General features: G+C 43.4%; 1 protein-coding gene across 4 annotated transcripts in view; it reads right to left on the reverse strand.

Annotated features, from left to right (window-relative positions):
• The window catches only part of LOC138672777 (active breakpoint cluster region-related protein), a 423,730-nt gene that overhangs the window by 63,628 nt on the left and 346,123 nt on the right, over positions 1 to 13,979 (reverse strand). For all 4 annotated transcript variants that reach the window (XM_069761126.1, XM_069761127.1, XM_069761128.1 and 1 more), the window contains 2 exons: positions 11,266 to 11,363; positions 9,971 to 10,102 (listed from right to left, as the gene is read on the reverse strand). In XM_069761126.1, the coding sequence (XP_069617227.1) occupies positions 9,971 to 10,102; positions 11,266 to 11,363 (230 nt within the window). The remainder of the gene's footprint in view (positions 1 to 9,970; positions 10,103 to 11,265; positions 11,364 to 13,979) is intronic.

Genomic DNA, 13,979 nt, shown 5'->3' on the forward strand with positions numbered 1-13,979 from the left:
TATCTAAGGCTGCTTTGCATAATTACCCCTTTAAGCCCAACCTCCTAACAAAAAACATAAAAATTAGCACAAAAAGCCCTACGTATCTAGAACCATATGGCAGATTAACAAAAATACAAAAAAAATGAAATAGGGCAGCAGTGGGAATAAAATAAGGATAAATACTGGCCACTTTCCCCCGGGTGGTGATAGGTCATCTTTAAAAGTGATCTGCCAGCTCTGCAGATGTTTCTGTTTTACTAAATACTTTTATTTCCCAAGAAATAACATTTCTGGAGCATATTTTCTCAGAAGTCAACATTATATTATTCCTTTGTTATTCCTCCTACAAATTGAAGAATAAATTGACTACAGGGAGTTACCACATGTAAAATGGGTGTATCCCTTACCCAGCTCTGATTGGACAGTGTGAGACTATGTAAGGACACATCCCCTAACTAGTAACGCCCAGTTGTCCATTTATATATTCATTCTAGTATCAATAACATAAGAAGGGCAGAACGCAGAGATCTAAGAACAGAGTCTTGAGAATTCCGCAATACCCGAGTACATTTACCTAAGGAAAAGCTGAAGTTTAAAATATATTAACTTTGGGTCTACTGGGGTTTGTCCTGTCCTACTTTGTGAAATATATTATTCAGAAAATGTCGGTCCTCTGCTGAAACGTGCGATACGTGACCAGCAGGCTCAACTCCGCAAGATGTATTCCACCAAAAGTACACGTAAGATAAGCTCAGGAAGCTATTTAGGGAAAGTGAGACATGGCAATGCCTGGGAAACTTGTACAAAACCTAAAATAGCACTTGAAGAAAAAAAAACCACCAGCATGGTTTTCACGCTCGTTCAGTCCTAATAGATGGGCCATCCATCCACAAGAGGAGTGTGGTAGCACAGCTTAGGGAAACGACACGAAAAATACAAAATATACATTAGAGTTTCACTGTTACCAGAAGGAGAACAATGAGCAAGAAACGTTCAGAGCGGAGCCGACGGGTTATCAAGTGCTTCTCCAGTTCTATAGCTGACCATCATTAGGATCGGCCATCCATATTCGATCGGTGGAGGTCCGGTTTTCTGCATCCCTCTTCTGTGAGCTTGGTATCCTCTATTAACATTGCTTTGTACTGCACCACAGAATATTCACGAGAAGTCCAGAAAGAGAAAGAAGATGGCACTCACCCTCCATGTAAAACGTTCCTTTATTTCAATATTGTAAAAAAAGTTGCAGCGAGACAATGGTGGGACACTTCATGGGACCACGGCCGTTTCGCGCTGTCTGTGCTTCAACAGGTCCTGTGCCGAAGGTCCTGTGACTTTTTTACAATATGAAATAAAGGAACGTTTTACATGGAGTGTGAGTGCCACCTTATTTTCTCTTTCTGGACAAACTTTAAAACTTTTTTCTGGTGTGCACCCAAACTCCTTTTAAAGGCCGGTGTCTTCCTGCAGGTTGATTAGGGTAATTTTTAGTGGCAGAAAATAGGGGATTTGGTGCTGGTATTTTCTCTCGTCTTCCAGTACATATTCATGAGATGATTGGCAGGGGGTGCCAAGCGTAAGTTCACCACTGATGTACTACTGATGGCATAGCCTATGGGTCATTAGTTTTGCAAAACATGATTTTAATGCATATAAAAAATGAAATATTGAGTATGACAGGACCAGACATGAGGGATCACCAGTCCACCCGGTCAGGTTTGCTGCACCGATCCTCTGAGTCTGGTAAACTTTTGCACACACATGGCAAATCTTGCACAAGTAGCAACAGTCATTGTGTCCTACTAGGAACGTGAATACGGAAAAACAGGGGAGAACCCAACAAGAAACGTCACTTATAGTAATAGTCTTCTCATGCGGGACAGTGGAAACATTCGGACTCCTTCAAGCTCCAATGTCTGGGTAAAGAGCCCAATCTTGGCACCCCCAGAACTGCCCCAGTAATCATTTAAACTCCACAAATCCACTAGCGGCTAGAAGGCGTTTACTATAAATCAGGGCTATGGCCCAGAGGGGACACGGAGATCATTAATCTAGTGATGAGCAGACATGCCACATCCTGGACTTTTTCTCAGTGTCGGCACAGAACGTTCTAATTTTTGATATATGATGATAAAAGATGAAATGGAACGGACTTCAGTGTTGCCTCGAATGTGGGAGTTAAATACAAGAACTATTTTCCGCTTTAAAGGCTTATCACTAAGAAAACAGATTACGACCAAACATCAAGAATAAATGGATTTCCATCTAGGAGCAGCTGGGGAGATGGAGATTTACCCTACACGAAGAGACGGGAAGGGATCTCACCAAAAATAACAAAACCAATAGCCCAAAGAACGTACCATACGGTGCCAGCCGCACACTGCGAGAGGGACAGGGTAAAATATTAGTAAATCCATCATCCTTCTGAACATTGCACCTCTCCGGTCTGACCCCAGTTCAAGGGGAAGAGGTAATTATATAGGATATCAGGGGGCCTAGCGAGGGGCTGTATGGACTGACAAGATCTCCTGTGAGGGAAGGAAGAAATTAACTTGGATGCATTCCTGCCTTCTCCCCAAAGATTCACCGCAGCAGAGGAGGCGAACGCAACACCCCCCCAGAGCGGAATAGTAATGAGAAACATGACAATTACGGCACGCTTTATGCATTACATCACTGGAATTACAGAGCAATAATAGAGCGTGCGGCAATGTGATACAACACTGCATCCACAGAATGCCGAAAATTACACAGGCATCAATCTCCGAGCCGGACGCCATGTTCACAATACACAAAAATGTATTTCATGTACTAAGCAGAAGAGAAAGGCTGCAAAGTAAAGTAGACTTCACAGAAGCGGACAACTTCGCCATAGCAATTTCTAATAATAATATCATCAACAACAACAATATATATATATATATATATATATATATATATATATATATATATATATACATACATACACAAAGACAGCGTGAAGTGATTGTCACACTATTAAATATACATTTTTTCTGTTTAATCAGCCAAAATATTTTACAGAACTGTTTCTCTACATAGCTGTTACACATTTGCTATAGCGCCCCCTTGATGTTCTTTTTTTATATCAGAACATTCATCTAAATATGTAAAAAAAAAGAGTCTAACAAAAAAATAATTTGATGGCATGAGTGCACCAAATGGGTTGTCTACTACTCAGACAACCCCTTCTGAATCCCCAGGTTTCTCCCCAATAAAATAATAACACTCTGGCTTAATTCACACATCAATATTTGTGAGCAGCATTTTATTAGTACTTTTATGTCAAAACACAGAACAGATGTCAATCTTTCAATTATAGTTTTTCTCTGACTGTCTCACTTGTGGTTTTGGCATACAAATACGGATGTGTGAATGAGGTCTTATACCTGCCTCCGATTCCGGCACCATTCCAGCGATGTTGCCACCGGCTCTCCCGAGGATCACCTGACATTATGTCATGGGATCTCTGTGGCCAATCAGCACTGGTTTCACTCTTGACTCCTTTAGACAAATCGAGACATCTGGAGAAAGCGAGAGAGGTAGTCGCAAGATCCCCAGGAAAGCCAGTGACAACACTGATGAAATGGAGACAACATCAGAGGTGAGTGTAGGTGTTATTATTTTACTGAGTAGTGGACAACCCCGTTAAAAATTAAAACTACACTTTAAGGACAGCACACGGCTGCCCAGGCCACTGATTGGCTGCAGAAGTCACACAATAACTGCTTGTAAACAAAACCAGAAGGACCACCGGAGAATTAAGCCTGGAACACCGGTGAAATGAGGGAACACTGTTATGGCTGGCAATCAGGCAACACAGCGTGCAGTAATCAGCGCACATACAGAGATCTGGCAATAACCAAAAACAATAGGACGAGCTCTGAGACGTGGAATCTCTGTAGACTGCAGTACCTGATCTATCCTCACACAACTATAAGCAGCAGTGGATTGCGCCTATAACTACCTATGCAACTCGGCACTGCCTGAGGAGCTGACTAGCCTGAAGATAGAAATACAAGCCTGACTTACCTCAGAGAAATACCCCAAAGGAATAGGCAGCCCCCCACATATAATGACTGTTAGCAAGATGAAAAGACAAACGTAGGAATGAAATAGATTCAGCAAAGTGAGGCCCGATATTCTAGACAGAGCGAGGATAGCAAAGAGAACTATGCAGTCTACAAAAAACCCTAAAACGAAAACCACGCAAAGGGGCAAAAAGACCCACCGTGCCGAACTAACAGCACGGCGGTGCACCCCTTTGCTTCTCAGAGCTTCCAGCAAAAGTTAATAGCAAGCTGGACAGAAAAAACAGAAAACAAACTAGAAGCACTTATCTAGCAGAGCAGCAGGCCCAAGGAAAGATGCAGTAGCTCAGATCCAACACTGGAACATTGACAAGGAGCAAGGAAGACAGACTCAGGTGGAGCTAAATAGCAAGGCAGCCAACGAGCTCACCAAAACACCTGAGGGAGGAAGCCCAGAGACTGCAATACCACTTGTGACCACAGAAGTGAACTCAGCCACAGAATTCACAACAGTACCCCCCCCTTGAGGAGGGGTCACCGAACCCTCACCAGAACCCCCAGGCCGACCAGGATGAGCCACATGAAAGGCACGAACAAGATCTGGGGCATGGACATCAGAGGCAAAAACCCAGGAATTATCTTCCTGAGCATAACCCTTCCATTTGACCAGATACTGGAGTTTCCGTCTAGAGACACGAGAATCCAAAATCTTCTCCACAATATACTCCAATTCCCCCTCCACCAAAACAGGGGCAGGAGGCTCCACAGATGGAACCATAGGTGCCACGTATCTCCTCAACAACGACCTATGGAATACATTATGTATGGAAAAGGAGTCTGGGAGGGTCAGACGAAAAGACACCGGATTGAGAATCTCAGAAATCCTATACGGACCAATAAAACGAGGTTTAAATTTAGGAGAGGAAACCTTCATAGGAATATGACGAGAAGATAACCAAACCAGATCCCCAACACGAAGTCGGGGTCCCACACGGCGTCTGCGATTAGCGAAAAGCTGAGCCTTCTCCTGGGACAAGGTCAAATTGTCCACCACCTGAGTCCAGATCTGCTGCAACCTGTCCACCACAGAATCCACACCAGGACAGTCCGAAGACTCAACCTGTCCTGAAGAGAAACGAGGATGGAACCCAGAATTGCAGAAAAATGGAGAGACCAAGGTAGCCGAGCTGGCCCGATTATTAAGGGCGAACTCAGCCAACGGCAAAAATGACACCCAATCATCCTGGTCAGCAGAAACAAAACATCTCAGATATGTTTCCAAGGTCTGATTGGTTCGTTCGGTCTGGCCATTAGTCTGAGGATGGAAGGCCGAGGAGAAAGATAGGTCAATGCCCATCCTACCACAAAAGGCTCGCCAGAACCTCGAGACAAACTGGGAACCTCTGTCAGAAACAATATTCTCAGGAATGCCATGTAAACGAACCACATGCTGGAAGAACATAGGCACCAAATCAGAGGAGGAAGGCAATTTAACCAAGGGCACAAGATGGACCATTTTAGAAAAGCGATCACAGACCACCCAAATGACCGACATTTTTTGAGAAACGGGAAGGTCAGAAATGAAATCCATCGAAATATGTGTCCAAGGCCTCTTCGGGACCGGCAATGGCAAAAGCAACCCACTGGCACGTGAACAGCAGGGCTTAGCCCTAGCACAAATTCCACAGGACTGCACAAAAGCACGCACATCCCGTGACAGAGATGGCCACCAGAAGGATCTAGCAACCAACTCCCTGGTACCAAAGATTCCTGGATGACCGGCCAGCACCGAACAATGAAGTTCAGAGATAACTTTACTAGTCCACCTATCAGGGACGAACAGTTTCTCGGCCGGACAACGATCAGGTTTATTAGCCTGAAATTTCTGCAACACTCTCCGCAAATCAGGGGAGATGGCAGACACAATGACTCCTTCCTTGAGGATACTCGCCGGCTCAGATAACCCCGGAGAGTCGGGCACAAAACTCCTAGACAGAGCATCCGCCTTCACATTTTTAGAGCCCGGAAGGTATGAAATCACAAAATCAAAACGAGCAAAAAATAACGACCAACGGGCCTGTCTAGGATTCAAGCGCTTGGCAGACTCAAGATAAGTAAGGTTCTTATGATCAGTCAAAACCACCACGCGATGCTTAGCACCCTCAAGCCAATGACGCCACTCCTCGAATGCCCACTTCATGGCCAGCAACTCTCGGTTGCCCACATCATAATTACGCTCAGCAGCAGAAAATTTCCTGGAAAAGAAAGCACATGGTTTGAACACTGAGCAACCAGAACCTCTCTGTGACAAAACCGCCCCTGCACCAATCTCAGAAGCATCAACCTCGACCTGGAACGGAAGAGAAACATCAGGTTGACACAACACAGGGGCACAGCAAAAACGACGCTTCAACTCCTGAAAAGCTTCCACGGCAGCAGAAGACCAATTAACCAAATCAGCACCCTTCTTGGTCAAATCGGTCAATGGTCTGGCAATGCTAGAAAAATTACAGATGAAGCGACGATAAAAATTAGCAAAGCCCAGGAATTTCTGCAGACTTTTTAGAGATGTCGGCTGAGTCCAATCCTGGATGGCCTGAACCTTAACCGGATCCATCTCGATAGTAGAAGGGGAAAAGATGAACCCCAAAAATGAAACTTTCTGCACACCGAAGAGACACTTTGATCCCTTCACGAACAAGGAATTAGCACGCAGTACCTGGAAAACCATTCTGACTTGCTTCACATGAGACTCCCAATCATCTGAGAAGATCAAAATGTCATCCAAGTAAACAATCAAGAATTTATCCAGATACTCACGGAAAATGTCATGCATAAAAGACTGAAAAACAGATGGAGCATTGGCAAGTCCGAACGGCATCACCAGATACTCAAAATGACCCTCGGGCGTATTAAATGCCGTTTTCCATTCATCTCCCTGCCTGATTCTCACCAGATTATACGCACCACGAAGATCTATCTTGGTGAACCAACTAGCCCCCTTAATCCGAGCAAACAAGTCAGAAATCAATGGCAAGGGATACTGAAACTTAACAGTGATCTTATTAAGAAGGCGGTAATCAATACACGGTCTTAGCGAACCATCCTTCTTGGCTACAAAAAAGAACCCTGCTCCCAATGGTGACGACGATGGGCGAATATGTCCCTTCTCCAGGGACTCCTTCACATAACTGCGCATAGCGGTGTGTTCAGGTACGGACAAATTAAATAAGCGACCCTTAGGGAATTTACTACCAGGAATCAAATCGATAGCACAATCACAATTCCTATGCGGAGGTAGGGCATCAGACTTGGACTCTTCAAATACATCCTGAAAGTCCGACAAGAACTCTGGGATGTCAGAAGGAATGGATGACGAAATAGACAAAAATGGAACATCACCATGTACTCCCTGACAACCCCAGCTGGTTACCGACATAGAGTTCCAATCCAATACTGGATTATGGGTTTGTAGCCATGGCAACCCCAACACGACCACATCATGCAAATTATGCAGTACCAGAAAGCGAATAACTTCCTGATGTGCAGGAGCCATGCACATGGTCAGCTGGGCCCAGTACTGAGGCTTATTCTTGGCCAAAGGTGTAGCATCAATTCCTCTCAACGGAATAGGACACCGCAAAGGCTCCAAGAAAAATCCACAACGTTTAGCATAATCCAAATCCATCAGATTCAGGGCAGCGCCTGAATCCACAAATGCCATGACAGAATACGATGACAAAGAGCACATTAAGGTAATGGACAAAAGGAATTTGGACTGTACAGTACCAATAACGGCAGAGCTATCGAACCGCCTAGTGCGTTTAGGACAATTAGAAATAGCATGAGTAGAATCACCACAATAGAAACACAGTCTGTTCAGACGTCTGTGTTCTTGCCGTTCTACTTTAGTCATAGTCCTGTCGCACTGCATAGGCTCAGGTTTACTCTCAGACAATACCGCCAGATGGTGCACAGATTTACGCTCGCGCAAGCGACGACCGATCTGAATGGCCAAGGACATAGACTCATTCAAACCAGCAGGCATAGGAAATCCCACCATTACATCCTTAAGAGCTTCAGAGAGACCCTTTCTGAACAAAGCCGCTAGTGCAGATTCATTCCACAGAGTGAGTACTGACCACTTTCTAAATTTCTGACAATATACTTCTACATCATCCTGACCCTGGCATAAAGCCAGCAGATTTTTCTCAGCCTGATCCACTGAATTAGGCTCATCGTAAAGCAATCCCAGCGCCTGGAAAAATGCATCAACATTACTCAATGCAGAATCTCCTGGTGCAAGAGAAAACGCCCAGTCCTGTGGGTCGCCGCGCAAAAAAGAAATAATAATCAAAACCTGTTGAATAGGATTACCAGAAGAATGAGGTTTCAAGGCCAAAAATAGCTTACAATTATTTCTGAAGCTCAGGAACTTAGTTCTGTCACCAAAAAACAAATCAGGAATCGGAATTCTTGGTTCTAGCATCGATTTCTGATCAATAGTATCTTGAATCTTTTGTACATTTACAACGAGATTATCCATTGAGGAGCACAGAGCCTGAATTTCCATGTCCACAGCTGTGTCCTGAAGCACTCTAATGTCTAGGGGAAAAAAAAGACTGAAGACAGAGCTAAGAAAAAAAAATGATGTCAGGATTTCTTTTTTCCCTCTATTGGGAATCATTGGCGGGGCTCCTTGTACTGTTATGGCTGGCAATCAGGCAACACAGCGTGCAGTAATCAGCGCACATACAGAGATCTGGCAATAACCAAAAACAATAGGACGAGCTCTGAGACGTGGAATCTCTGTAGACTGCAGTACCTGATCTATCCTCACACAACTATAAGCAGCAGTGGATTGCGCCTATAACTACCTATGCAACTCGGCACTGCCTGAGGAGCTGACTAGCCTGAAGATAGAAATACAAGCCTGACTTACCTCAGAGAAATACCCCAAAGGAATAGGCAGCCCCCCACATATAATGACTGTTAGCAAGATGAAAAGACAAACGTAGGAATGAAATAGATTCAGCAAAGTGAGGCCCGATATTCTAGACAGAGCGAGGATAGCAAAGAGAACTATGCAGTCTACAAAAAACCCTAAAACGAAAACCACGCAAAGGGGCAAAAAGACCCACCGTGCCGAACTAACAGCACGGCGGTGCACCCCTTTGCTTCTCAGAGCTTCCAGCAAAAGTTAATAGCAAGCTGGACAGAAAAAACAGAAAACAAACTAGAAGCACTTATCTAGCAGAGCAGCAGGCCCAAGGAAAGATGCAGTAGCTCAGATCCAACACTGGAACATTGACAAGGAGCAAGGAAGACAGACTCAGGTGGAGCTAAATAGCAAGGCAGCCAACGAGCTCACCAAAACACCTGAGGGAGGAAGCCCAGAGACTGCAATACCACTTGTGACCACAGAAGTGAACTCAGCCACAGAATTCACAACAGAACACTGGTTATTATTTTGGGGGTTTGTAAGATTTGCAGTAGTTTTTCTTTTAGAGCCCATTACATGTTGGTGAGAAGTGGCATCTAGTGCGCTGGTTCTTGTTGAATGGCTTAAAAAAAAAATCTTAAATCCGGTTGATTACAGTTTGCCAGAAGATCTAGGTTAAGGAGGACACAAATGGGATGTGCAGAAAGGAAAGCTAAAGAACAGAATGGCGCGCCACAACAAGAATTTAGCAGCATTACCATAACCATATTGACAGGTCGAGTTTAATGTTCACCACAGAAATCCAAAATTAATTGGAGATAAACAATGACTAATATGCAAATTCTATTGGTCTAAAGATAAACATGAAGGCTGATCCAAAAATAACAAAAGGTACATTGGGCCACAGAATTACTTGCCAGAATCTACCACTCCCCCAGATTCCCTGACACAGGGAGCAGACGTTGGTAACAACATGGTATAATTTCTGCCTAGTTTGTACCTGGATCTGTCCCTTGCCCATGATCTTGTCCACAATCTCATTGTTGTCCTTGTTGAGCTTGCTTTTGTCATAGCATTTCTCATAGCACAAGATCCGCAGGTACTGAGACCCCTCCAACTCAATTTCAAATTCCTGCCAAAAAAAGAAGAAGAGCATAACGCTGGTATCAAGGGGCAAAACTTGGGCTAAGGATATATAGATACAATAGTAGCACATTCCAAGTTGTGGTTAAAAAGCCTTTTGCCCAAAAATCAGTTGTCAATTTATGGAAGAACTCCCATAAAAGTTTTTATCCTGTCAATATATTTCAGTCACTATATTATATAGCACTGTGTACTTACAATTGATCGTTTTGCCTTTCTACACAGTTAATTCTCTTTTCGCTGTTCTATGTAGAAATAGGAAGTCTCTTGTCCCTGCATTTATCACTCCCTTCTTCAACTCCTAACCCAGCTGCTCCCTCCTCCCCCTGCAGTGACTCATGACTCATACATGGAGAATTGACCTCCTGTTTCTACATAGAGCTTAGAAGGATTCAGCTAGTGAGTTGTTTATCACGTGATGTCATAGGCCTAATGGAAAAGAGAAGAATTAGCTGGGTAGAAAAGCAAAATGAGCAATTGCAAGTACACATTGGTATATAATATGATGACTGCAATATATTAAGGAGGATACAAATGTTGATGGGAGGAGGAGCGCTTCTGTCATAAAATTGCATCAACTTGCTTTTCGGTTAAATAAGACGACCTGTAGGAAATTTGGCCACTATGACAATAAGCAAAGCAAAATCTATATTAATATACATATCCAGATTTTTATAACCATGATCCTAAAATGTGTTTATTAGGAAAAAAGAGAAATGGTAACTAAGTTTTTCTCTGTTGTCAAACTTCTAAAATTGTTCATTTTCAAGTTTTTAAGCAAAATAATTTAATAAATACCGTACTAGAACGCTGCAGTTAGCAGATATAACTAACATCTAGCTGATGTAACTAATTTCTCATCAGAAAAACCCTACTGAACTCTAAGGTGCGGTTAATGGAAAGATTTCAGCACATTAGCCTAAGAAAAAAAAAAAAAAAAGGAAACAGAATAATGTAGAAAAAAGCAGGTATGAAAGATATAGAAAATGGTCGTCCTATTATATGTACTGGACCCTTGCATGGGATAATCCATTTAACGAGACCATTTAAATCTCTTTTTTGTCATGTCCGCTAGTATATAGACTGTATGGATATGATAAGATGGTCGTTCAGAGAAGCACAAAAGTCTGGGCAATGTTCCTCACTGCTTACCTCGTTCCACTCAGGTTCTGTAGTGTCTCGGAAAACTCTGGTTTTAGCTTTGCTGACAAAATAGCCAAACGAGTCTACTTCTAGTGTGCAGTATAGATCTGATGAGACAAGAAAGGAGGGAAAATTCAGACATAAGAAATAATCCACACTTCAACTGTAAAGCCTGCAGTATATCTCAGATCTATATGTAATTGTGTTCTACTGGCTTCAGCTGTTTTGCAGCCATGAAAGCCCAGAAAAAAACCTTTAAAAAGGGCCTGTCAGTTCTCCTCATATGTCTGTTTTAGAAAAATCAAATAAATAAGGCAGCACACTGCGGCACTAAAACATGCAAACATGAAATTGAACTGCATTACTGCACTAGAAATATGAAAAAATGAGCGCGTTTAGCGCATAAATTGGCCAATTCATGTGTACCTGGTAGCCACATTAGGGCATCTCTCGTATACCAGGTCCTAAACTTTCCTTTCCTCGCTGAGAATAAACATCTTCATCTGGATGGGTACCTGTGAAACCTCCTCTTAGACTAAATTTCTCTCTCTCTGTGGAGGGGTAATGGATCTGCTGCGATTAAAACACCTGTGGCTAAGAGGCGGAGTGCTCAGTCAGAAGGCTAATGAATACAAATTTAAAAAAACTGACCGTCACATCCAAGCATAGACTTAAGGTACCGTCACATTTAGCGACGCTGCAGCTATCTAGACAACTATGCCGATCGCTGCAGCGTCGCTGTGTGGTCGCTGGAGAGCTGTCACACAGACAGCTCTCCAGCGACCAACGATGCCGAAGTCCCCGGGTAACCAGGGTAAACATCGGGTTACTAAGCGCAGGGCCGCGCTTAGTAACCCGATGTTTACCCTGGTTACCAGTGTAAATGTAAAAAAACCCAAACACTACATACTTACATTCCGGTGTCTGTCCCCCGGCCTTCTGCTTCCCTGCACTGTGTAAGCGCCAGCCGTAAAGCAGAGCGGTGACGTCACCGCTGTGCTTTACGGCCAGCCGGCGCTCAGTCAGTGCAGGGAAGCACAGCGCCGGGGGACGCGACAGACACCGGAATGTAAGTATGTAGTGTTTTTTTTTACATTTACACTGGTAACCAGTGGCCCTGCGCTTAGTAACCCGATGTTTACCCTGGTTACCAGTGAAGACATCGCTGAATCGGCGTTACACACGCCGATTCAGCGATGTCTGCGGGAGATCCAGCGACGAAATAAAGTTCTGGCCTTTCTGCTCCGACCAACGATGTCACAGCAGGATCCAGATCGCTGCTGCGTGTCAAACACAACGATATCGCTGTCCAGGACGCTGCAACGTCACGGATCGCTAGCGATATTGTTGTTAAGTTGTTCAGTGTGAAGGTACCTTAAGTGTGAACAGGTGCTGAACCTAGAGTCACCAACTCATATACAGTCAAATAAGGCAGCACACTGCGGCGCTAAAACACGCAAACATGAAAATTTAACTGCATTACTGCACTAGAAATATGAAAAAATTTGAGCGTTTAGCGCATAAATTGGCCAATTCATGTGTACCCGGTAGCCACATTAGGGCATCTCTCGTATACCAGGTCCTACCAGCACCTGTTCACACTTAGTCTATGTTTGGATGTGACGGTCAGGAGAATATTTTCTTTAAACTCTGGGTTGTACTGTTCCCGTTATCCATGCTGGAAATGTATGAAGGAATTGACATCTTTGTGTTACCATTACTCCTGGTCAAAGGAGTGTGATCCTACTCGCCGAGTGCTGATTGGACTAAGTCAGAAATTGTAGGGACACCCCCCCCCCCCAAGCTGGTAACATTAATTTGTTAATTTATGCCAAAATTTGTAGGAGAAATAACGGAACAAAACAGTCCAAAGTTCTAAGAAAAAATTATCCAGAATTGTCACATCCTGGGGAACACAACAACGACTAAAACAGGAGACCAGTCGTCTAATCAGCCATTCTGACATGTCTGCTTTAAGTAAAAACGTATATGCCTCATATTTCCAGGAAGAACAGAGTAATGGCATAATGCCGCCTTCTAAGTATTTTTTTAATGGGGAATACAAGTATTTTCTAAGTGACAGGTCTTTTTCTATTAGGCAAGAAAAGTGGAGTGGACTTTGTTTTTGAATAATGAAGATTATGAAAGACCCCACATTGTACGTAGTGAAGTTGTGGTATGTGAAACGCGCCTCTTAGTGATATTGTATTACAACTTCACATTTTTCAAATTTTTTTTTTTTTTAGAAACATTTTAAAACCTGATGGGCAATACTAGACGATGAACATAATTATCCCGCAATTAGATTGGTAAAGATAAAAATCGCACCGAATACAACATGTGTTTTCAGGGAAATGTCAGGTCAGATTGTCTTTGAATATCGAGATCAAGTTGCAAGGTGAAGCCTAGTATTAGACATCAAAGCTTCCCTGCCATAAATACCCTGGCAATTCAGGGCAACCGAACTGATAAGAATCCAGCCCCTTTTACTGAACTCCTGCATGAGATTCATCTCTGGAGGACCTGATAAATATGGAGCGTGACCCTGTCACACTTGCAGGATCCTGTAAGCCTGTACATGAAAGGAGCCCGAGCTTAGCATGTCAGCTCCACTTAGCTGCTTTACATCAAAAGCTATTTTACAACATGGGAGTTCAGGGCAATGGTTAATCTATCATGACGTATCGAGCCAGATATCCCGAATACATTGTAGGGAAAACGTA

The sequence above is a fragment of the Ranitomeya imitator genome, chromosome 3 (assembly GCF_032444005.1).
Source record: "Ranitomeya imitator isolate aRanImi1 chromosome 3, aRanImi1.pri, whole genome shotgun sequence".
NCBI classification, from domain to species: Eukaryota; Metazoa; Chordata; class Amphibia; order Anura; family Dendrobatidae; genus Ranitomeya; species Ranitomeya imitator.